This window comes from Onychostruthus taczanowskii, unplaced genomic scaffold (assembly GCF_017590055.1).
Source record: "Onychostruthus taczanowskii isolate IOZ18803 unplaced genomic scaffold, ASM1759005v1 scaffold1, whole genome shotgun sequence".
NCBI lineage: Eukaryota > Metazoa > Chordata > Aves > Passeriformes > Passeridae > Onychostruthus > Onychostruthus taczanowskii.
Window position 1 is genome coordinate 21,028,004 of NW_024496525.1, and position 26,820 is coordinate 21,054,823.

Consider the following 26,820-nt stretch of genomic DNA (forward strand, 5'->3'; position numbering starts at 1 on the left):
ACTACTTTAAACTGTTATGTGACTCAGGCTCTAGGCCTGCTCCATTTCCCTTGCAGTCTATTGTTCAAGCTGCCTGATCAAATGAAGTTATCTCTTTTCTGTATGTGGTCCCTTAACTTATGTTGTCCTTTATACCATTCAAAATATGCCTTTTCCTCTTCTGAATTCAAGACCTCTGATTTTTCAGAATATACAGCACATATGACTTCAATTTCACAGTGAAAATGTGGATATGCTATTTCATCTTAACATTTATTTAAATTTTCATGTAGTTTAAACAAAAACATGACATCCCGTTTCAAGTGATATAATGAAAAAAAATAAACCACTTCTACGAAGTTAGCCAGTGTACAGACTTACTTATTTTACAAAATAAGAAGGTAGGAACATGTTACAAAATAATAATTAAACCAATCAGTGTCAATAGTGCAAAGAATAAATTGCAAGTATGAAAGAGAGAGATAGGGAAGGAGGGTAGGACGGATGGGAGGATGGATGGCTGAATGTGTGAGGGGTGGCTGGCCGACTGAACAAAACAGGAACATTAGGAAGAGCTGTGCATGTTATCACACAAAATTTTGTATCTTAGACATGTCATGATGTAGATTTAACTTTAGTGGCAGAAGAGGGTAATTATTTAATCCATTAAGTGATCTCTGTGTGCTTTAAATTCTTGTGGTGGTCAGTTCTAGAGATTAATACAGCTATGCACACGAATTGCTAAGAGTCACTGAAATAAATTTTTCACCATCTGGAACAAAGGTGACCTATCAAGGACTTGATTAGTGCACTGAAGGGCCAAGGAAATGACTGAGAATTTTATACAAGCAAAAGAGCAAGCACCTCCAGGCTGAACTTCATACACCTTTTCCACTTGCTTTCATGCTCTTTCACATGCAATTCCTGTCTATCCTGGGAGGTGACTGTTCAAGAGGGAGTTTTAGCAGCTACTAAATAATGTGCACAGGTGTTGGACATCCTATCAAGTAACTGTCAGCCAGCAACCCACCAGAGAAGGAACATTATTTCTGCAGTGATACTGCTGTATCTGACTCCTTCATAGGATGACTAAATTTAAATCTAAATAAAAGAACAAAAATAACATCAATCAGTTTTAGTATTTCTCAGATGAATTCACCCATTTTCCTTTTCTAGCTGAGTGTCCATAGTTAATAAATGTAAGAGACATTAACTAAAATAAGCTCAGCTGCCTGGAGATATTGTTTGTCTTTACCCCTTGTGATCAAAGACATTTCATGTTTCTAGGCAAAATTCCATACAATACCACAAGTCTTACCACAAATATTAAAACCCTAATGAGAAATAGAAAGAGGACTGAAAGTGGGAATTACTTCAGGGAGTAAACGTATGCTTACCTTGAAGGCACATTTCCTGCATGGAGTATTTGAGTACTACAAAGCTTTCAAATATACCAAAGGGCAGTGACTGCATCTTTCTCAAAAGAAGCAGTAATCTGAAACTAGTCGGAGAGATTTTTCCACATGATTAAAAAAAAAATCCTCACTACAGGCACTGCTTGTATCTAAATAATTTCTGCTACTTTCAAACTCACAAACTTCTCAGTTCTTTTCCCTTCATTCCAATCAAGTCTGTTCAAATTACTACTGTACTCACATGGGTGAAGAGTATATGTACATAAAGTACATATATGACAGTGTGTAACACTGAAAAATTGGCACTATTTAATCAATAAAAAAACAGTGGAGACCTCAGTAAGGGCACTTAGGATCCCAGTGTTCAAATTCTCAATGCTTGTAGTGGTGCTGGACTGAAAAAATAATTCAGTTGAGACACCTGGTGACACCAACAATAGACCTTTTAAAGATTTTGGTTATTAGCAGTCTTTTGAAAAATCAAACTACTTAGTTTGATTTTCCTTAGGAGATAAGGAAATAAGATCTTTTGAGATTCTGGCTGGGGAACTCTTGAAAATTCAGTAGCAGGTACATCTAAAAATCTCTCCAGGGATGAGAATGGATTAAAATAGCTTTCATATAAACCAGAACACTTATCCAGTTTTGCCTGCATAAATTATGATGACTGGAAGAAATACTTCTGTGTACAACTACTCAAGAAAGATGAGAGTCAGGTTTTTCATTCACTGATTCTGAATTGAAAAAAAAAAAAAAATTAGTGATGAAGCGGTACAGAAATTAAGTAAATCCATAAAGCTCCAGTATGTTTATCTTTCAGTTACTGGAACATAGAATATTCTGTGGCACAAGTATGATAGAGGCCGAATAGTTTAACAATTCAACAGTGATGGAAAATTATATTCCTTTTATTTTCTCCCCTCTTAAGGTGTACAACATAACTTTGCTATCTTGTATTACTTATTTGTGTTTCCATGAGCTGAGCGGCAATAGGCAAAAAAGTCAGACACTGAGCCTGCAGGTCAGAGTAGAAAATCTCCAATTCTTTCACAAAACATTCTCACATTTCCTCAGTAACATCTCAGCACTGCTTCAGCTTGGGGTTTTCTTTTCTTTTCTTGATGGTGGGATTTCAGAAACTGTACATTAGGAGCTGCACTGGAAAGCAGGAAGACCATCCAGAAATTCTTTGACTGCCTTTGAACAGGAGTGAATTTTGTAGAGGAGCTGCCATGAAACTCATCACAGCCAGCCTGTGTCAGAGCTGAGAATCAGTCACAAATTCAACCCTGTGCTCCCAGATATTTCACAAGCTATACAAGTTATCATTAATAATATCATAAATTTTAATCCATTGATCTCAAAATTCTTAATTAAACTTAACAGCATTCTTCCATTTACAGAGAGATGTTGCACATGCTTAGTATTAACTGGTGTGCTCCAAGGAGCATCCTGGGCCCAGAAGGGCTACCTGCAGTGGGGTATTACAGGCTTGTCAGTAAGTGCTAGAAGGATTGAGACTTTACCTATTTACAGTGGTGTACCTGTCTAAGTATGTGTCACTAGGGTGATGCAGGCTTGAAATGTAGGTGCATATAAAAAAGGCATTTAAAAGTTCCCTACAATTTATTTTAAATTCTACCACTTCCAGTTTCAGACTCAATGAAATTAATTTCATTATTTATTTGTGATTTTAACATTGTAGTAAATTTTAAAAGAGTCACAGTGAAAGTACTAAATAAAGAGTGTATTAATTTTTTAATATTAAAAGCAAAATGAAAAAAAATTATAAAAAAGCTTTCATTTTAATCCATTATGATTTTAAATTACATTGCCAAAGTTTTCCAAATGTGTATTTTATAGTCAGTAGTAACCTTTCAAAAGATAAATGATTTAATAAATTACTTTACATTTAACATTATGAGACAAAATATTACACAAGCCATAGAAATAACTAAAATTGGGTACTTTTAACACTGTTTTCTCTGAAAATATGTGTAAATGAGTGATTTATATCTTCTGCACTTTTATTTAGAAAGAGGTTTTAAGACTTGCTATTACTTTCAGCTAAGTGGGGATAAAAAATCTCCATGATAGAAGCTTGCTAATTTTTGGAAAGAGATTTTGGGGCCCAGTTAATGGGAGTATTATAAAGATACAAGTTACTTATACTGTAGGTTCAAGATAGAACATGAAAATATTGTGCTGGACAGACTTCCAAGGATTTTCAGGAAAACAAACAACATTTTCTGTTGAAGTAATTGTGTTCTGACGTTTTCAATAACCACCCATTTTACCCATCCAAGAAAACATACAAAAACCCCCCAAACCCAAAACTAAACCACCTTGTTTTTCCCTTAAATATCTTTCTAGGCAGGAATGATCTAATCTTAGCAAAGTCCCTCTGGTATCTCCACTATTGTAACACACATTCCCTATTACTAGCAGCCATGACCATGTTTAGTCAAGATACCAGAATGGCTCAGACTACAAAGTAAAAATGTTAAGAAATTGCAGAGGCTTTCTTGTAACTTGTGCAAACCCCATGAAAACGTGCACAGTGACATGTCATTCAAGGGATGAGACAGGAAGGGCTGAACAGAGGGACAGCTCTGTGATCAGCTGTCCTGACTGTAGTTCATCTACTTCAACACAGATATCATTCTCTTGCTTTAAGATGCAGAGTGTGTTGATTCTTCAGAATGATGCTCAGGGTTTTCACTCTGTGGACCATTTCAGAAAGGAGATTTTACATAATTTTTCACTTGATCCTCCCTGAATTTTATTTGGCAGTTCAGAAGGAAGCAATTCAGTCAAAGGCCAAACCAAAAGGCATTGAAACAAAATACTTAACGTGGGAGGGCGAGATTGTGAGATAAAGGCTGTTTTCTGGTGTGGCTGAGATGGTTGCCAGACCATACTTGAGTGCAGAACCTAAACAGTGAAAAGGCAGAAAAGGCAGGCTTGATTGTACAGCTGTACTTGTTCCAGCAAAAGTCTGTGGATCCCCTCCGAACAAACCCTGAACACATTCTTCTCAAAGTAAGGATCTTCAGAAGCAGAAAAAATTATACCCTTCAGAGCATTATTTTAAAAGTAGTAGTCCCTATTCTTTTAAAAGAAAAATACACAACCTCTGCAAGTCCTTTCTTCCAGGTCTGTTAATTTGACCACCCCTCTTGGGACTTGCAGACTGATCTTTCTTTACTGTGTAGCACATTCATTGACATCTGCAGTACTTTCTCCCTTCAGATCCTCATTCAAGCTTTTTTTCTGCTCTATTTCGACCTGGTAGAAGAAAAAGAGGAAGAAAATTTGTAATGAGAAAGGAAAACAAAAGATTCACAAATCTTTCTCAGTGGTGGTTCTTGTGCTCAGGTGAAGAAACTCTTGGTGACCTGAGAGGGCAGTGAGGAAAAATAGACTGAGGATCAGGGTAAATTTGATTTTATTTACTATAAGGATTTTCAGTCTAATCTAAGCAGTTCTACAATTTAGCAGTGTCATGAAATGATTTCCAGAAGAGATAATGTCATGCATGACTTTATATTCATCACCATTCCCGGATGTACTCTGAATATAAGCTCAGAACCAAATCTGCAGACGATAGGTGGCTTTCTACGTGACAGCAGAAAATCAGCCTTAATTATAAATTCTGAGAAGACTGATGTATAAAGAAAAGAGATTTTTTAAATGATCTTGAGTTTGAAGGGACCCATAAGGATCATCAAATCCAACTCCTTGCTTCTTGAAGCAGTGCCTAACACTACCCCAAATCTCAGCACACTCCCTGCTGTCCTCAGGCTCAGAGGTGCTTTGGCCTACAGATACCAATTTGGATGGGACAGGGCCAAGGGGATCTGTGTTTGGGTTCTAAATTTCCACATCTCCAAAAACTTGGGAATAATCCAGTGTTTCAATTCTTAAAAAGAGATACTTAGGAAGATCAAATATTATCTCCAGGGAATTTAAGAAACTACTAAAAATATAATTACAATTACCAATAAAAATATTTGCCATGAGAATCTTTTCATAATCTCTTTATCATTGCTCTCAAAGACGGCAAGTTAGGATGCCAAATTCTCTGCTGAGTATTCAGCTAACATGCAAATCACTGAGATATTTTGGCAGGCATATACACAGTGCACTTTCCTCTCTGCTCCTCTCCTTAGGGCAGGCAGAAGAAATAAGTATTTAAGCAGAGAAATACTGTGATTCTTTTGTCTGCAGTAGGACTCCCACGGTAGCACTCCCACTAGGGAAGAGCAGCAAAACTCCCTGTTCAAACACTCCATATCAGCTAATCTCCAGGAGTTGGCTGTGTGCACGCTCTTCCACAGCCAACTGCAAGGAAATGTATTATTCCATCTTTGCTGAGATAATCCACTGCTTATTTGCCATGAGCCAATAGCTGCACACGGGTAGCTACTGCATGCAGCCTGGCATGAGCCAAATTCCCACCTCCATTGTCCATGGTATTTTATTTGTCTGCCCATACTTTTCAAGACAATGAAGCATGCAAAGTAACCATGGTGATTAGCACCGCTCAGTTTTACCTTGTAACTGTAGTGTGCTGAATAGTTGACCCACTTCCTCACATCGGTCTTGTCCTCGACAGAGATGGACCGAACAGTGGCTTTGGACGCAGAAGTGGTGGGCATGTCAAATTCCACATCTACATAGCGGACAAAACTGGAAGGCACTTCCCGGTCAGAGCCAAGCTCTAGGTGACAGAAAAAGCAGTGAGGATGGCCAGAAGCTGGAAAAAGAGAGCAAACAGTCATTAGAGTTGTGTCAGATGAATCAAAACACAACACCTAGCAGAAAGCAGCATCATGAAGCTGCAGGAAACTGAGAATCTCCCTAGGTGAATTAGTTCATAGCAAGTGTCTTACCTGCTTCAGTGTGGCTGAAGTTACCAAAGGAATTAAACAAAATGCAAAAAGGATTGCTAATCACTCTAGTTTGCTTTTAGTGAGTGAAAATGTAAGAAGTAAGAAGCACAGTAGGGTGGAAGTATTTGTCCTCTTGATTCCCTCAGTGTCTTTCACATGCTAAGTACATTGTGGCACATCCTTCTGAAATGTTGTGCAACGACAGTAAGGAAAGAAGGAATCTGGAAATATTTGATGTTTTTTTGAAATTGTTACCCTCCCTTTTTAACAGAAGAAAATGTACAGGATAAGGTTAAATAACTTTCTCATGTTCAAAAAGCAAATTTGTGCAAAGCTTCAGAGTAACCATTTATTCCTCACTGGAACCCATGACAAGGTGGCTAGTCATTAAGGATGGCAAGGAGAGGAGGTCATGTTTAGCTCTGCCATATGTAAATAACCCTTATTATTCTTTCTTCTTGTTTTCCTGGACAGCAGTAATGTTTAAAAATTAAAGCAGGGACTTCTAGTCAAACAAAGCTGGCCTTTTCTCTGACTGCTGCCAACTCCTTAAGCTCTTGAGCAAGTAATTTAATGTCTCTGCCTCAGTTTCTCTATTTGCAAAATGAGGATGAAAGCCTTCACAGCCACACAAGGCTTTCTGATTGAAAAGATCCTATTATCTACGTATGTGTAAATGAATGTATAAGTAAATGAATGGAATCTTTGCCTGCCTTTATTATAGGCTTTAGGATTCCTGAACACTTGTTCACCAGGAAAGTTCTTCTCCATGCAGGTCAGCAAGGTGTACAGGACAGAGACAACAAGGAGGGAGGAAGGCAGACAAAGTAAAGAGAACTGGGTGGGGAAAGCCCAGAAGCTCCCACTGAGAAAAGCTGGAATACACCTCCTTAGCCCAAAGTCAGCCTTGTTAAACTGAAGCCTGAAAAGCAAAATGTAGGATTTTGAAGTATGACTTGTCTCAATAGGATGAAATTACCCAGTCTTTAGAGGGATTAGGCATTGCAACATCCCACTTGACCTTGAAATAGAACTGGAAAAAAAATTTGATTTGGTGTAAGTCTGGGTAAGAATTTCATCTGGAGTCAGCCTCATACTTCAAAACGGTCTAGCCAAAGTTCCCTCACTGCTGGTAGGTTTGTAAAATAATGTGTGTGCAGCAAATCCAGTGAGAGGCTGTGCAGTTCAGCAGAGACCAGGATATGCAGCACCAGAGCTGGAGACAAGTTATGAATGAATGGGTGCAGTTATCAAGCAGATATAGAAGCTCAAGTTCTAGCAAGCATTAAAAATACATCTGCTTTTTATCAGGATTAATTATCCCAAGCAGAGTACTGACTCATTTGCCCTAGTTCTAGAGCAAGTCAGGATCTCTGTTTGACAGCCCTTCCTGGCTTTTCACAGATGGACATTCTTTTCCTGGATCAAGAGCTGTGGTTCACAGCAGACCTTCCTGGTGGTCCTGCCCACCACAGGACAGCAGCATCCCCAGGAGCTCTCAGAGGGATCATTGTGCCCTCCAGCACCACAGTGCTTTTGCTTCTGGCCAGTTCTTGAGCGTGGCTGTGGTGAGCACAGCCATGGTGGCAGCGCAGTTCAGGATCTGACACCGGGCCCCTGGGTGACACAGCACTGCTCTCTGGTATTGCATTATCAAGATGCCTAAAACTGGCTCCAAAAATCTGTGTTCAGCACTCAGTACTGGCAACCAACCCCCAGTCTCAGGCTCCCCCATCCTTTCATATCCCTTTCCTCACACTGTACCACTCTCTGCAGACTCCTCATTGTAATCCTTTCTGCTCATCTGCTTTGATATGCTTTTCCTGTCTAGTTTGCTGTGGGTTGCTCCCTCCTTCAGACTGGAGAATGCCAGCAGCCCAGGAGGAGTGGCTCTGTTCCCTGGTGTGGGCCACATCCACAGCTGCAGAACATTCAGCTTGTGCTGTGACACTCCTGAGCTGGCACGTGCTCAGCTGCTTTTGGGGTCCATGTGTGTGAAGGTATCCCTGGGAAGCGTTCAACTGGGCTTGAGCACACTGCAGGCCAGGTGCTTTGGAGAGCTGAGCTTTTCAACTCTTCATAATTTCAACTGGAAACTGGACACTTGGTAACACTTCCCCCCCCCTCCCAGCTGCATAAAAATTATGGAAGTTACTAATTTAAACCAGCTCAATGTGATAGGTAACAAGGTGAACAGATTAAGAAAGCAACTCCTCCACTGAAGCTATTACAAAAGTACCTAGCCCATCAGTGTTCATTACTGTCCTGGGCATGAGGCTCATGAGGCTCCATCTCTATAGACTATTCAACAGGCTCATTCAGAGCTCTTTCTCTAATGAACAGATACCCTTCTTAGTAAAATCAGGAGGAATCAACACACTGCTTTTGTTTTGCACCTCTTGTTTCCTTGAGCTACTACCAGTTTGTTCTGACAATCAACGATCTGATGATTAACATGCAAGTGTAACTGTGATTGGAGAGAATGTGTTCCAAATGACTCATGACACTCCAAATGTCCCAATATGTTTGGATTAAAAGATATAATTTACTTCAGAAAGTATTCCAGGCAGCATGCCTGGGATCCACAGCCAAACTAGAGAAAAGTTCAAATCCAGATCCAAGGCTCTGCACAGATGTGACGTCCCTGCTTCACACAAAGAGCATTTTCCCATGATCAAAGACTGTTTGAATGTTTCCCTAGTAGTCTACTGGTGGATAAAAAAAAAAAAAAGGAAAAAAAAAAAGAACATGTGAAGCCCAGCCAGCTGTAAATAGCCTGCAAACAGGCATTCTTCATCAACTCTTTTGTTCATATTAATTTTAAATATGTCACAGGCAATAAAGTTTACCAAGCTGTAAAAATGGACAAATATTTGCTATTTGGATTTCAGCAATGTGTTCAGTAGAATCCAGTCCCAATTTTTTTCCTTAGGTCAAATCATAGTCAGAGTACGCACTGTCCTTCACTAGTCACATGCTTTCTAGTGTTAAGTCATAAGCAGATACTTTGGCTACAAAATAATACAGACAGTGCTGATAACACTGTCTCCTAGAGTGAAAGTGCAAAGGGCTCCAATCTATTAGAAAGCACAGAAAGAAAAGATTTAGATAAGAGGGCAACGCTACTGAAAAAAATTCTTAATAATCTGGGAGCTTAGGATGCTACAGCCTGCATACAAGCAGTGAGTTATGGCAGGGACACACTCTCCTGGGAACTGCAGGTTTGGGAGTCATGCTCCTCACCTCTACACAGAGACTGCACCAGTCCACATTCAGGGAACGGAGTGAAGCACAGGTCCAGCTGGCTATCTGGAGACCTCCGGAGTTCTGGGATTGTGTTTGCAAGGGACTGTGTGTCAGAGCACACACTGTGCACGAACAGAAAGTCCCAAAATGTGTGCCTACATATGTACTCCTGTGAGTATGTCTGGCACACAGGCACATGTGCTGGAGCACATGTGCAATGCACATTCCCAAGTGGTGTGGACCCATTGTGTGGCCTCTGGAGGCAGGTGGAGCTGCAGGCTGAGGCCACCTGCAGCACTTCCCTCAGTTCCAATGTGATGCCATTACTTCTCCATTGCTCTGGAGTCCCAGGCATCAAAGTAGTTCAATAGCAGGCCAGATATTTATGGAAGACCCAGAGTGCTCTTAGGGGTGAGTTACAAGTATCCCAGAAAGAGAGCATAAAGTGTGAGTCAGTGGACTCATAGTTTTGTTTTTGGTGCTTGAGAACTGCATCATTTATGACAACTTTGCAAATACATGAAGTTATTATATGACTGGTGGATGGGGCTGGATACAGCCAAACATGAACAAGGCTGGTTGTTAGATCCCACATGACTATCACTTGGACAAAAGCATATGTTGTCCACCAGGCAAATCTAAGAAGGAGTGGGAATGAATCCTTCTGAGTGCCTCTTAACATACCTCTTTGTTTGCCATATGCTTTGAGAAAGGAGAACCACGGGATGAAGTACCACCAATAAACAGAAATAGTCTCTGAAGGGCAAGGTCAGATTTAAACTACTTGGCCTGCCCTGTCATCACTTAGGGATTCCCTCCCTCTGACATACCTCATGTGTCTTGGCCAAGACAGTGCTTCCAAGGCTCTTCCTTTCCCTGAAATAACATCTGATCTGACCGGAGGGGTGAGGACACTCTCTTCCTCTCAGGATGTAAACAAATACCAACTGCCCTGCGTTTTGCATGATGACACTGATGGATAGATGCTCTGTGGCAGGGGTCCAACAGCAGCAACAAATCTGTAATGTATTTCCTTCCCCCTGTCACAGTGTATATACAATAAAGAGTCACAATGGGAAAGAAGGAAACAAGAGGCACAGATCAGTATCTCCCTCTGAGTAGCAATGAGTAAGGCAGCATCACCCTGCAGGAGGCAGTAGAAACAGGGCCTCTTCTCCTGGTTTGCTACTGGCATGTTCTGTGATTGTGTTAAAGTCTGAGGGCTTTCGTTTCCTCAGCTGTGATATCTGTATGGTACACTGAGATCTTTGGAGAGAAGATACCACAGAAGGCCCAATTTCACAGCATCTCATTCCCAGAGCTCGTCAGATGGCATATTGAGATTTTCCTCACAAGCATGTTACTGCTCATAAACAGCCTGGGGTGAATTTTTCATTCCTGTACTTCTCTTAAGTTTCCAAGCCCTGTCTTCTTTCACCTCAGTCTACAGGAAACCTGGAGCCTTCCCTTTTGTCAATGATATCCTTCCAAATTTGTAACCCGTGGTGTAAACTAGTGTCCTTGGGGTGAAATCTGACGCAAAAGATTAGGACACTTGGATCACTGTTTTGTTGACACTATAACTCAAACTCAGGAGAAACATATAGAGAGTGCCAAATCTGATACCACAATGAATTTTCCTTCAGGGAACACTGAAACCCTCCCAGTGACCCAGATGCATTACTACAGCAATAATACTGAAAAGTCCATCTCATTTGTAAAATCCTAGATCAGATAGGTCAAGAAGTAGAATTCACAACAAATAAGAATAAACCTGAGTTGTCCAGCTTTATTGTGCACCATGGATGACAGGCAGCAAATAGAATGACTAGCAGAAATGGCCAAAGGCAACAGTAGCTTGCCTACATAATTTTCATGTTTAATTATGACCATGTTACTAGAAATACAAAGAGTTGGGATAGAAATACAAAGTGGGTTTCGTGGTGGTATTCTCTCTTCAGGTTTAAGCTGTAATTAATTCCCTGTATGCACTGATTACAGAAACATAGCCACAAAATGGTGTTTGGAAATGTCTATTTTTTTTTAAATGGTTGAGCAATGTCTTCTGTTCTCTTACAATCCCCATTTCAGATAATTCAGAGGCATTAATTGTGGTATATGCATTGAAATATGTAGCATGGGCCCAGTATGCTTGGAAAAGATATCACATGTGCTGGAGCTACAGTAATATATCTGATCCTGTCATTCAGTCCATAGCATAGAATCTTGCTTTTGCAAGTTACATGAAAAAGCCCTGCTTCTAATAACAGTACAGAGCACACAGATATTTGATGCCTAGGTTTCATAATCACAGAACCATTTACTGGAAAATATCTTTATGATTATCAAGTCCAACCATTACCTAGCATGAATCTAGTCTACCACTAAATCACCTCCCTAAGTACCACCTCTTTTAAATACCTCCAAGCAGAGACAGAACACATATTTTTGTATCTAGGAAACCTAAAATTGTTTTCATCATTAGCTATATCTGTAGTATATGTAAAACTATTAAAATGAAGGGTCAGACAAATACTTCATGCAACTAACTTATGCTCTTTGCTATACTACAGAGGATGATATATCTCTCATCATTTAAACTCAGTATTTCCTATCTTTCAAAATATATAACTCATTTTATTTTATTCCAGAGATTTATTTATTGCAGAGATGGTATATGCCACTCACCTGAGTTTTTGTCAGGCAGTCGGTTTATCCTCCATACGATGGAATTAAAGGCATGCTCGTATTTGGCAGTTCCCAAAGTTACTCTCATTACTGGCTCAGAACCAGACAGACTGGTTGATCCAAAAGTGGCTCCCTTGTTCACCTTGGCTTTCAAAGATTTCTCCCCCAGGACACTCTCCCTGCGGAAGTTCTTCACCCACTCACTTGGCACAGGGTAGCGGATCATCACGTTTTCACAAGGGACCTGAGTTAAAGGGTCATGGTTGGAAGAGAACCCTGTGGACATCATCAGCCAGCTCTGCACCTCCACCTCAGCACCATTGATGCTGGCAGCTGTCCTCAGAGTAAAAGGCAAAGTTTTCTCAGCAAAGACAGTCCTGAATCTCATCAGTTCAAACCGACAGGCATCCAAGGGGTTGAACAGGATAATACGGGAGTTATTAAACATATCCTCATCCACACACGAATGGAAGCGGCAGCTGTATAATTTAATCCACTTAGTGGTAGTAGTGGGCATAATATCCTGCCTTGCAACTATTTCATTCCCTTTGATCAGGATATCATTAAGGCCCAGTCTGCATTCTGCCAGGCCAGAAAGGAAGCTGAGGACATAGATATGAGTCAGCACACTGTGCTGGAGAATCACACTATCTCCCTTGGCCAAGATGCCATGAAACTCATCCCTAACATCCACAGTGATTTCTTCTTCTTGATAATTCAGTCCCACCGTGCTTAGGTCTGTTGATGAAGCTGGCAAGTTCATCAGCGTGTCTTGCACAGCAGTGATGAAGCTAAGGAAGTCTTCATAATCTGTAGTCCCAAGCTTGATAATTTGCTCTCTCTCCGCAGTGTGTGCAATGGCTGGCTTAGGCTGATACTTTTTTTTCTCCTTGTATGTTGTGCGATCCAACCTCACGCTGTGTATCCTTCCATTCTCATCGTAGTTCTGTAGCTTGCGCTCTGAAATCTCATGATTGATTTCAAGTTTGAGCTCCCGAAAAGGCTTCTCTAGTCCCTTCTCATAAAAAAGCTGTATACATCCACTGTTAGTCAGCTTGACATATATTGGTCCCCAGTGCCTGGATGACATAATGTTCTTCTTCTCTGGGATCCTCAGCATCATTGGCCATCCATCCTTTGGCTGAGCTGGTGCCAGGTTAAATAAAGCTGCATCCAGATCATATGGCATCATGGGGTCATCATCAGGCAAGGCAGGACTGCTCACACCATCTGGGTCTCCAATCTGGAGCTGTTTGAGCTGCTCTACAGCATCTGTGTGGGTTACAGTCTTGTTTGCCTCATGGAAACTGACAGTATCAGGCTCTTGATGGAGAATAATGAGAGAGTCTCTTTGGCTTTTGCCTGGAGCACTGGAGACAGAAGAGCTTTTGGAACGCCTCTCTTGCTCCTCAAAGAATGAGCTGAATGGATTGATGGGTGAGGGCTGGACATCTCGAAGAGATTCATCCAGAAAGGGATTAGTAGCACTCCATGGGGGTGTTTCAACAGAAGGCAACTTGGTTAAAGAGGAGAGATCTAGTTTTTGAATTTTGGAGAGGTCTCCCAATGTGCTTTTAGGACGTTCTCTTTTCTTTAAAGATGTAGTGAGATTAAAGTTAACATCTGGAGCCTGTGTTTCTGCAGGTGGGGTATCTGTTTTCAAGGGAGAAAGGCTCTGTGGTGCAAAACTGACTTCATTGTCATCAAAAGTCACCCAGCTGGGAAAGCGAACTGTGGTTGGGGTAGATGAATGGCCATTCATGGAGGTGTTGTTCAGCTGCCAGTTGACAGCCTCCATATCTATCTCTTCATCTTCCTGGAGAGACGAGGAGTTGTCTTTAAAAAAAGAGGGGAGGGGAGGAAATTTCAGCTAATTATTCTGGAGTTACCTAGTTCTCTCCTCAGAAAAACCTGTACGCTCAAGGGAGGCCTACTCATATGTTGGGCAAGAATAAGATAGTCAAAAGACTTGGCTAAAATGCTGAGGAGTCTGACAAGAAGTAATTAAAAGATACACAGTTGAACACAGAAAAGGAATCAAGAAAGAAATATTAAAGGAATGACAGCAATGATTGTACTGATCTCATCCCAACTTAATGACCTAAAGGAGAAACCACATGTCACAGTGATTTTTTTTTAAATTTCCCTCTCTAAACTTTCAGGATGCTTTTTTTCTCTAGTTATCTTCTGTTATTTGCCTGGAATGTTCCCTCAGTCTTGTTAACAATTTTCTTCCCTTTTCTGTCCCCATACCCTTTGCTCCAGAGAATAATCCAGTAGGAAGATGAATGAATATTGAGGAAGAGCACATCTGCAATCTGTCCCCACATACTTGCCTGTGCACTTGCCATTACCACAAAAGCACACGGGGCATGGTGACGGCACTACAAAAGGTGCCCAGGTGTGAATTTTTCCCAGGATGTGTTCAGCAAAGAGACTCTTTGCATACCCAGTGTGCAAGAGTCCTTGGATGTCTCTGAAACATCTCTTGGCGAAGCTGTGATCTAGGGATATAGGTTAGAGTAAGGAAAAACATGGTTTTGACTTGTGTTGTGGAAGCTGTCCTCATCCTCTCTCAGAACAGGGCACCTTTGAATGCTATTTTCCTAGTCTTAGGCTCTGCCAAGACACTTCCTAGAAAACTGTATCACAGTGTGCTATTTCAGTCCCAACTCCTGCCAGGATTGTTCTAGCGGTAATAAGATGTTTTCCAAAATGAACACAAATTCTCAGAGTTAAGAAATTTAATAATTTTCTTCCCATTTTCTTCCTACTGAGCTAATGAATCAGAATGCTATGAAAAATGAGCAGCCAGCATGAAATTATACTCTGTAGCTGCACCATGTTTGCTCTACAGCAGTGCTGGCATTTGTGTTTTTTGCTTCTCCCAGACATCCCATGTTTTACACAAGTCACTGTTCTTCAGTACAAGCAAGAAGTAAATGTAAAATATAGCCCTGTGGTATAGCTGTACACCTGTGATTTGAGCATAATTTACAGCAACAACACCACCAAACTATTTTAAGTCATTATTTAAATTGCCACCAGTTCTCAAAAAAGATGAGCTTGATTTCCATTCTGCCTCAACCATAACAGACAATTTGAATTTATATTTCAGCTACCATTCAGAATATGAAATAGGGAATAATCATGCTAGCTGAAGTGCTGCCATGAGCTCATTGTAATGTCTTGGCTAACTCGATATTCTGGCCCTCTCATTCCTTCAATATGTAAGTTTACCCAACCTTCTGATCTAAGGACAAAACACACCAACCAAGTTCTAAGGGTTATTACAATTGAAAATTATATATGAAGGTGAATGATACCAATTTATTTTTCAAGCCACAGCAATACAAAGCAATAACAAGAACAGACAGCTTTTACAGACTATCCATGCATTGCAAAGTGTCTATTAAAAGAAGTGCCATTGTCTCAGTTTCTCAGATTTTCTTCTCTACCCTGCTATCTCTCTCCCAGCTTTGCACAGTGCCTGTCTGTAGCCCCTGCTACTGGTCACACCACAAGGTGCAGTGGTGTATTCCTTATCTGCTAAGTATTGCCACAAGCCACAAAACAGATTTGGGGAGAGGAAACAACAATCCAACTGACTATTATCCACAATCACACCCTGAGTGAGAAAGTAATAAAGAACCCACAAAGAATAATCTGATATTGTTCTGATCCTCAGTCCACACCAATATGTTGCCTGTGCTGTCTCACATCTTTCCAGGACTTTGGTCATCCAGCATGTAGCACCATGAAGCAAAGGTGTTATGGTATTTTCTGGAAAACATTGCTTGTTGCTTTTAGGACTTCTAAAATTCCAATGTTTATAAGATCTGGGATGCTTAAGAGCAGACCACCTCTACTCTGCCTGCAATTTTAATTTCCTTGTGACAAGGAAAGGAAGCTTTGGTTCTCTTTAATGTATCATCTTTTCATTTTTCTATGTGGCTAAACCACGACTACTTTGGCCAAAAACATCAGGTAGTATCATGTTACTTGTGCTGGGGGAAAGGCAGCCATCCAACTGCTAAAGGACATTAATACTGCAAAGTGTTTATGATCAAAACTGTGCCATGGAAGTAGGAAGAAGATCTGAGGGAATTACATACCTTTCAAAAAAGAAAGGCAGATAACAGCTTTTAGAACTGGACCTTAACAAATGCCTGAAATTTCAAATTTCTGAGTACTCATCTATTTTGCCTCTTGAGAGAAATTAGCTCAGAGCTTCATGGCGTGACTGTTCCTGTTACCTGAATATATTAATTTACATATAATTCAGATAGCCCTTTGAACTTTAGTCTGTAGTAAAATTCATACCCTTAACATGCCACACCTTCCGAAGGGGTCCTGACTTCCCTGATGTGGTCTACGCCAGTCCCTCAGACAAAGCAGGCACTGCTAAGATTTCTGTTGGCATAGCTGGATCTATTTTAGGGCTCTTTACATAAAGTCCACCAGACACTGGTATACAGACTTGGTCTCCAAAGATCAGCCAGGTCATGAGGGTGCCAGCAGCAATACTTGTGGCGTCTGTATAAGCAATTATAGAAAAGCAGAAAATGCAGATAGACAGAATCTGGAAGAAATCAAGGACCAGGCTGCTGTGCAGTTATGTCTCCATGACAAAGGTCATACTTCCACAGAGTTTCCATGACATCCATATCTGGTCATTTTCTTGCTTTTTCACATCCAAGTCAATACAACTGTGTCTGTGCACATTTTTTGAGGCAGTCTGTTATGTTTCTGATCTTTCCAAGAGAGATGGTGTAATTTAAAAGATGTGAGTGAGTGGGCCATCACTTTGAGGTGACACAACTGAACTCCTATTTACAGCCTTGACACCAACCTCATATGTGGCTCTGGGAAAACATCACTATCATATCACATGATATGATAGTTCTCTTCCCACTCTTTTCTAATTTCTGACTATAGAAGTGTTACATGTGGAACACTGTTCCTCTGTACCTCAGTATCCAGTACATTTCTAGGGCTCTCCAGAACACAGTGTAAGTGGGTAAATGCCACAGAAGGGCATATAAACCTACAAACTGATTCAATTAATAGCTCTAGTGCATCTATGCACTTGAAAATACTTTCAAGTTTATACAAGCTATGAAGCCAGGCCTGTTCTTGTCAGCTTTCCTTTTATCACAGCTCTGTTAATGGTTGAAGTTGGTCAAATCTGTAACTGCTGCAGACAGCAGCATAAATATACAGTACGAAAGTGCACAGAAACTAGATACAAGAGTATACAGCTCAAAGCACAGAAGACTTTTTGTCAACAGGAGGGTACTACCAGCTTATTTTGCACGGAAGAAATCCTGTGAAGACAGCAGTTATTACATCCACATGCTTCCTATGTACCTTTGCTAAAAATTAGTGTGTGGTAACATAAAGAAATATCCTCTCACAACCTTGCAGGACACCTTCTTCCCATGAGCTTCAAAACAGATTTTGGAGACAGAAGAGGCATCCACCTTGCCTCTTTTCAAGAAGATTACAGAGGGCAGCTGGAAAATCCCAAACTTCTTAATCACCAACACGCAACAGGTTGCAAGATAGATAGACTTGTAAGCACTCCTCAGACTTCTGAGTGTCTCTGCAAGTTCTGGCATGTAGAAGAGGTCACTGCTCACATGGGCCATGCCCTCTACTCTTGCTACTGAACACACCACATGCAAAAATTTAACAGCAATTTAGTTCTCCAACATGTTAACTGTCAGTACAAAAGTTAGATTTTATGGCACAGCTAAGAGACATTTCAAAACCACCACAGACTATATAAGCAGCAAGAGAAGGTGCAAGATGAAAGATGGAAGTCACAGATCTGATCTCTGTAGTTTCCTCTTACTCATTCTCCTCCCACTTGACTGACTTCCCAGGTCACGTTGAATGGATTCATCCTCAGGCAACTTTTCCATTCATAATACTCTGCCAAATCACAACATCTCTTTGAACACAATTGTCTAAATTTAGGCCACATAAATCTGGACTGCTTAAACCTTGTTGCATCCCAAATCTATACTACAGTAGTACGACACAGACTGTTCCCAGCAGTGGCTTAGTGACTACTTAAATACAGTGCCTGATGCTTGGTTAACCATTGCAAATTCATAATAAGTCCTGAAAGAAGTTTAAATATCAAAAGAAGTTAAATCATCTGAGGCTACGAAGAAGTTATATGAGGGAGCTTTGAGATCTCTTTAAAGCACAATGAATTTCATCAAGGTTCAATTAATTTACCCCCATGAGTCTCTGTAAGAACTGCTATATTTCATTTTAAAGGTAAGCCATCATGCAGATACTAAACTGAAGATGAAATACCAGGAAATGATGACTCAGCCCTCACAGATAGGTTGCAGCAGCCCTCTTACTGCAAGAAAACTGTTGAAAAGGACAGTCCTCTACATACTATCTTAAAGGACCCTAGAAGTTTTTGTAGACTTTTTCCATTGATGTTTTGACTTTTTCTAACAATTATCTCTCTACACAGAAGTCTGTGTTTATGGGAAGGAAGAACTACTGTATTTCAGGTGTTTGTGCTTACAGCGCTTCATTGCCCAGAATTATTTGCCTGGTGTCCCCTCCACTCACAGCACCCCTTACTGCTTGGAGAAGGAAAAGAGCATCTTCCCAACAAACAAGACTGAACTAACCATTAAGACATTGGTTTCATACTACCAGAACAATAGTCGTTGCAGCTGTAAGTCTCATTGCACTATGCAGGAAGCTATCAATCATCTTCCTCTTCTCTATCTTTATTCAGCTGGAGAAACTAATTAATTCAATCAGAGCCCTTTCACTCTTCCTTGAATAAAGAAAATGTTCAAGATAACAAAATTAGTTTGTAACATAGAACTTTCTTGAGTGATTTAATTTTAAAATACTCAGTATTTTTATTGTGTTATGTTTATTGAGAAGTTAAAACTCTGGTTCATAAAAAAATTCTGTACCACCAGCATGTCAGATATGGTATGGAATAACTGAAAAAATATTTCAGAAATTCATAGTCTGTGTACAGTGAATTCCACTTTCTCTTGTACAGATCTTGTCTGCAACCACAGTTTTATAGAAGTTCCTTACATGTTCTGCAGTCTGTATTATGCAGTGCCCTAAGAAATCAGAATGTGTCTGGCTAGTCTTAAGACAAAACCAAGCATCTGTAACACATTGTGCACAAAATGGATAAATTAGATTTGTGCAGAAAATATCCATATTCAGAAAATGCTCTTTCCAGATCTACTGCTTAGTTTTTTAGCTTGTAAACACTTAGTGTACTAATATTCCTAGTCAGAATTACAGTCAAGAACAAGCACACAGCCTATCCAAAAATCACCAGAACACTGCAGCAAAGAGAGATATATAGCTTTGAAAGTGTGAGTGCCTGTGTCTCCAATTCATCCCAATTTATCATTTGAACAGTAGACTCCAAATTCATGTAACTAACTCCAATAGTTCATGCAAGTAATGAACGAGGCTTTTAGTATCTTGAATAAACTGTTACATTTTTACATCAGGCAGGAATTACATGTTAGAGGCAGTTACTTTTAAAGGTAATAAAATTCTCCTAGTCATAGCTAGAAAACATTTCATACTCCAAGTAAAAGCACTGCTTATCACTTAAACATAGCTTGCTTTGTTGTTTTTTTTTTAATTTTTTTTAATGGCTAGTCTAAAAAGAAATTGAAGTAAACACTTTTTTTTTCCTCTTTATATACTTAAAAGAGTGGAGTTCTTCTCTTGTGTAACACAATGGTAGTGAATGGGTCCCAGAACTACTATAGAAAGAGACTTTTTGATTTAGCCCATTTGAGAGCCACAGACAGGAAAGCTCATGAAGATCAGTTCATGTGTTTCCATTAGCTGGCCAGAAGGTGGTACATTAACACTGATATAATTGGAAGAAGTGTTCAAGATTTTTACAAGACTTAGACAACACTATGCCTATTCAAAGAATTCACATGCTACATGTGACATAATACTATTTGTTTATAATTAGAGCCAAGTTGTGAACAGATCTCATCTAAGTGGTGGAGAAAAGATTAAAACCTCCTTCTTCTACCTGAGAACTTATTTCTATTAAACAAACAGGTATACTAATAAAGTAATTGTCTTAGCAAATAAGCACACCTACAAGATTCAGTACAAAGCACCTTCATTTCTATCCCTGAAAACATGGCATAGATATGACTGACATATTTTTCCCACTATGTCATCTGTGTTCTCAGCAAGGTGTGCTTAGCCCAGAGACTATCAAGACAGCGACTACACCCCAGACTTAGTCATTGCTACTGCCATTGCTACTTCTACTGGGAGTGCCATTACACTCCCAAGTTTGGGTATGCAAGATAAAGCCTGTGTGTGAAGGGACAGCAGAGCTGGGAAACACCAAATGAACCTGTTTCAGCAGAGAGATCAATAAGAGAATGAGAGAGTCTCTGCAGAAGAATGAATCATGCTACTACATCTTTCATCCAGAAAGAGAACAAGGAGCAAAGGAGAACAACAAGGCATGCACAACATTTTTAAAAAGCAGTTCCTTTACAGGTACTTTGGCAAAGATAAATGAAGACATTTTTCCTCAACGTACTTTGGACTTTGCTTCTCTCCACAGATGTCTGCCTCCCTCTCTGATTTTAATCCACAGTACATACAACATATCCTTCAATAGTGGAACTGCCACTGAGATGAGACTATTGACCTCATGAAGAAATTAGAGTGAATAAGGAAAGAGAAATGTATCAGCAAGCCCAGGATGCTTCATGAAATTGGTATCTGGCAAGCAGAATAAATCTGCAGCCAGCCCTATAAATGCAAAGATAATCCCACTCCATCTTGGAAGAGATGATGCTCCATTGAACAAGCTCTATGCTGCAAAAGGCAATCACTTAAATCTCTCATACACAGCCAATATGTTACTTCATTATGCTGCAACTTTTTGAGCAATATATGGTGGACCAGTAACAAAATACAAAGGTTTGTAGACCTTGTTAGTTTTGTCTTGAGTACCTGAGGTAATACCACATGGAATAAACCTGTCATTTGCAGTGCCAGACTGCAGGTGGAAATGTGCCAGCTACTGCATCCACTCAGAATCTGAGGTCCCACTGAGGAGCATAACCTTTGATACAGCAAAGCAACACACTATGGTCTCATGCCTTGAGTTATGGATTCAAACAGCTGCTGCAGTACACCACAGGCTTGGGGTCTGGCCCCGCTGAATAAATGTGAGAGATGTTCCCATAGCTATAGGAAAATCCAAGGCAGGAGACCATCATGTGTGTTAAGCAGCTGAACCACTCTGGGTTTGCTATTGCCAGTCCATCAGTTCAGAAACTGTACTGGTAGTGACACAAATGGTAACATCAGCTGATGACAACTTGGTAATCAATGCAAAATAACAAGTTCTCTAATTCCTAGGTGGACACTTCATGCATGGCTGAAACCAGTGCCACCCCAACTATCTGCTCAGTCTTGTGCTGATTCTTTAGCAAAAAAAGACAAGTCAATACACAGGGATGTTGAATAAGCCTGTACCACTACTCAATCAATTGCTTACAGAAATAAACACTGCACATCATTTAGAGAGAGACAGGATATTTTACATCTTCAAAATGCACTACTGCAAACACTTCTGGCTCCTCACAATATCTAAAAGTAGTAGCACTAACTTCCTCATTCCTGTGCCCAAGGCATTTCCCAGGATCAAGTTTTATATCCTATCAAGTCAGCAGCTCACATGCTGTCTGCCAGATACGTCTGCCTATCTCAGGTCATGCGGTCAAGAGGTAATCTCATATTTATACACTACCTTCACCCTGAGCAATATCAAAATGATTTACAAGTTATGTTACTGCTGATATTTAAAACAAACCCAAAGACCCATTTAGAAATTTCTAATGTAAAATTCCATGGAAACTTCAGTTTCAGTTATGTATTTTAATAATTTAATTACCTGGTGAACTGTGGAGACAAATGTGTGTCACAGACAACACAGCTGATACATAGCTATAAATTACAGAAGATAGCAGTGCTCAACTTTTGCCTAATGCTAATACTTTTCACCCCTGTAGCTTGTTATGCAAACATTTTCTGTTTAAAATGCAGAGAACGCCATGTAACTGCATGAGAGTAGCCAGTTTTGCCAGTTCTTCTTGCCTCAAATCATATGTGTGCTCCAGGCTACAGGGAAGTTTTATGAGCTAACAGGTGAGGTGCTCAGTGCAAAGGTGAGAAGAGCTGTAACAAAGCCACGTGTATCTGAATTTGGTTTTTTTCAATTTTGGGGGGATTTCTGACACATAACACAAAGGACTGAAGGTAACTGGCTGGAAATAGTGTGAGAAACAAAAAGTACACGATCTACATGCAATGCCTGACCCACATAGATATCACTAAGGTGCACCTGCCAGCTCAATACCCACACCCTCAATAAAAAAAATAGTAATTAAAGGTGCTGGAGAAGCAGGATGATGCAAAGGATGACAGAGAAATGGGCTGCAAATGTCTCAGGTGCTAATCTGAACCATGTGACTGTTTAAGTGACCATCAGCTAGCAATTTACAGCCTCTGCTCCACAAGTTTTCTCTCTGTAGCAAAACAAAAATACTGATGTAATGGGAAGTGTTAATGGTTGTTGTCATGTGTGTTTAATAAATAGACTACCATAAGTCATGTGAAAGCCTGTGGGTTTTCTAGGAACCATACAGCATAAAGGGAATAAGCAAGGAAGATCCTGTCGGGAATAAAACAATTGTAGAGAGTAGAAGCTGTGGCCCTTGGCTGAGCAAAAGCTAACTTATGTGTGTCAAGGTAGTTCTTTGGGCACTGGCCATTGCAAGCAAGTGTATCTGGATGAAAACAAAGAGAAAGGTGGAGAGACTGGAGTAAACAGCTAAGGCTCAATGCTTACATACTGGACTGGCTGTGAACTGCAAGGAGAAATGCTAGGCTTTTGCTTCATCCTGTTTGCTCCTTCCATAGGCTGAGAAACAGGGTACTGTCCACACTATTTATAGGCAAGGAGGATTCTACCAAAAAATACTGGAGGCAAGTGAAAAAGGCCTACCAAGACCTTGGAAAGCAAATGCTTGCAGCAACAGATTGTGCAATTGCTTCTTACAGTGAGATAGGCACCACTTTATTTGGTTATTGTTCTGTTATTGTCTTCAAAATTCATATTGGGCTATTGCTAAGGTGGTTGCAAGGTTGAGTCAGGATGCTGCATTGCCGATTTTCATCTCTTGAGGCCTTTAAAGATGTGTTTTGGATATATGTTGAGGACAACAATTCAGAGAGACAGAACATAGTAGGAAGAAATATTCCTACTATTGGTAACCAAACTCCTGCCTCCTTTACAGGGACACTGATCTCAGTTTTTGCATATCCAAAAAAAAAGTAATGCCACAGGAGTTGTCTTGGAGAGTGTTATGAAAAGCAATGGCTGACCTGTCAAGAGTTTGTGCTTGCCCTGCCAGTCTGATGAGCACAACCTACCACCAACAACTTCAGCCAACTTTGGAAAATAACAAAGTTGACCCAGCTCACCCATTGTACACATATAACAAAAGGACTTCCAAAGAGGGTGGAAGACAGAAAACTTTCCAGCTTGTTCATCCAAATACATTTTAATTAATTGTCCTGCTGTACAGCCCTCTGCCCAAGCCTGAGTCTTGTTATCATCCCCTGGTGTTATCAGCATGTCATCTCCAGCCTCAGGCAGCTGTCCACCAGCCTGGGAGGCTGCTATGACAGACTGGCTCGTTTTACGATATATTGCTGTGATTGATGAGGCCATTCCCCCTTTTCTACACTCATCTGCTCCAGGCCTGAGACTCCCTTAGCACAACCAGTCCAGGCTCCCACCATAAAACCCCAGCTGTTGTACAGCTATTCACAATTGCAGGAAATCAACAGAACCAAATACTGGGCTGTTGCCTGTCTTATGTCATTTGGAGTTTTGCTTTTCCTTTTTTTTTGTATGTATGTGTGTAGCTGCCACAGTACACAGGATTATTCAGGGTCACTCCACAGAAGCAGCCAAACAGAAATGATCCAAAAAGCAATTTCTTCCTCCCTCCCTTGGACGATGGTGGTGTGATTACAGTGAACAGAAAGGCATGGGACTCTGTTAAGTGTGAAAATTTGAGCAAAAATGACCCATACGAGAAGAATGGAAAAATGTAACTCATTACGTTATCACAGCACTGTGGGGAGAAGTAAAGAAGAAACCTACACTTCAGACCTCTGTGCTGATTTTAAATTCCCATCTTTCCATCTTTAACAGGTTTAACAGGCATCTTCAATCCAAGCTGTGATTCTGGCTGAAGGCAAAACACAGAGTATGCAAGGTGAAAATTTCTGAATGCTAGTCCTGAATAACTTCTCTGACAACTGATTTCTTTTATAATTTTTAAGTTTTAGCAACCCTCATCACCACCTAGTCTTAGCTGTGTGCCCTATTTCATCCCCAAATGATGCTCACTATTCCTTTGTTGGGAATGCAGAGAGGGGAGCAACAGGGAATCCTGAAAATTTCTGTCCTGATGTGCCAGAAGTAGGAATTAGGCAGGGCACTAGGGTGGATAGGGTGGAGCTCTGAGTGTCAAGACAATCCCTGTACAAAATACATCACAGAAAGCTAAGTGGAAATAGACTTCTACATTCTGGAACTGTGGAAGGGACCTAACAGATCTCTTCAGGGTACAGGACAAGATTAGGGAGGGGAAAAAAAAAAAAAAGGCATGGACAGAGTGATAGGAAGCCTTACTGCCTCTATCACCAAACTGTGTAGCTGGATTGGTGGTGGCGTCAGAGAGACAAGAGCTGAGCACAGAATGTGACCAATGTGAAGGAAAACAACAGGGCCCCTACAGCTGCTGTGCCCTGTAAACAAAGCTCAGCTTTCTGAAGGGCCATGTGAGATTTTGCAGAAGAGTCCTGAAAGAACTGAGGTCTGCTCAAAGGAAACAACAGGGATTAGAGAAATGAGGAATGTGGGATAATAAGATGAAGACTTCACTGAGCTTAAACAAAAGGTACTCAGATTATAAAAATATATATTTTAATGTACTCTTACAAAAAGATCAAATTAACATTCAAGAAATAAATGGGCAATACTTAATGCTTAACCAAAATACCCGAAAGCAGTATCCTACATAGTGGCACTGACTGGTGGAGGAAATTGACAGGAGTTACCTAAGAACAACAACATTGCTGTGGACAAGAATGACTGCTCATTTCACTGGGGAGCATTCTATTCTGCCGTTTCAAGGACTGATCATGTCCTAGGAAAAGAGATTTTTTTTTTTTTTTGTCATGAGACAATGCTGCAAAATTGCTTCAGTATTATGAAAATGGGGGCGGGAGAAATTTTTTTCATCCACTGGTCTATTTGGATAAAGGACTTATATAAAATGTCAGAAATAGCTGCCAGATGAGAAAGTGCCACCAGCAGACTTCCACTAGGTATACAAGTCTAGAAGAAATATCTAAACTTGTTTAGGAATGTAATGTATTCTGATCTTTTGCACTGCATCTCTTCAGTTTGCAGACTTGTACCACTCATCTAGGTCACATCAAGGTCAGATGGCAGAAACAAAAAGGCCAGTCATGTGGACAAGGATATGCACCCTATGGAAAGGTTTGAATTTAACTTCTCACATGGAATGGCATTTCTTCTAGGCTTTGTTCAGAAACACACACATGAGCACTTGAAGTCATAAAGGAGAATTCCGCCTTCCCACTGGCTTCAGGAAAGCATATTTCTGCTTGAGACAAGAAAAGAGAATGCACTGGGAGTGTGTTTATTTGAACCAGAATTTTAATACTCTAGAAATGCTGACAGCTTACAAGAATAAATCCTGTATTTACTAACTCAGCAGTATCCTCCCCGCTAAATTTCTCCATCATCACCACACCACAAGGGGGAAACTCTAGAAAACAAGGTATCTATTGACACTTGGCAAATCTGCACTTGAGTTCTCTGAGATGGATCTAAACAAAACTGTTTCTTGGGATTAACTCTCATGATTTTGGATATGAAAAGTGGTTCACCCATAAAGCAAATTGAAGCCCAGATCTCTCATTACATGATCTGAACAGTTGTCAGTTGCCAGCAGCCTGACTGTGCGGGGATAAAAACCATGCCACAGTCCTGTGGGCAAGCCAGTATCCTTGTGAATAGTTTCAGGATGCATCAGGAAGCAACTACCAAATCCCAACAAAACCTAGTTATGACCCCTCTCCTTCATCACCAACTATCACTTAAGAGAAGCCAGAATTACTTTTCTCCTCTCTCCCCTACAGTTAAAACATAAATTAAGGGGATTTTCTTTTTCCCCCCTTAAACTTTTAGCCCTGTTCAATCTCTTTATGCCGAGCCTTTTGTCTTCGGGAAGAGGCTATTTCGCTGGAAGCCGATGGAAAGACCACTGTCCGGCAGACAATGGAGCTGTCTGCAGAGCAGGCGCTTCGGAGCGGAGAGCGGGACGTCTGAGCCAGAGGCATTCCTGGCCCGTTGCCATAGCAGCGGGGTGAGCGGCCTGCCCTCCCCGCCGGCCTGCCCTCCCCGCCGGCCTGCCCTGCCCGGG

General features: G+C 40.6%; 1 protein-coding gene across 5 annotated transcripts in view; it reads right to left on the bottom strand.

Annotated features, from left to right (window-relative positions):
- Positions 1 to 227: 227 nt before the first annotated feature.
- Positions 228 to 26,820, bottom strand: part of STON2 (stonin 2) — a 69,707-nt gene continuing 43,114 nt past the window's right edge. For 4 of the 5 annotated variants that reach the window (XM_041400688.1, XM_041400679.1, XM_041400696.1 and 1 more), the window contains exons 5-7: positions 12,224 to 14,059; positions 5,951 to 6,153; positions 228 to 4,682 (exon numbers count right to left, since the gene is read on the bottom strand). In XM_041400688.1, coding sequence (XP_041256622.1) covers positions 4,599 to 4,682; positions 5,951 to 6,153; positions 12,224 to 14,059 — 2,123 coding nt within the window. In that variant the 3' untranslated portion in view covers positions 228 to 4,598. Of the gene's footprint in view, positions 4,683 to 5,950; positions 6,154 to 10,365; positions 10,576 to 12,223; positions 14,060 to 26,820 lie in introns of those variants that run through there. The other variant, XM_041400715.1, reaches the window with a different exon arrangement.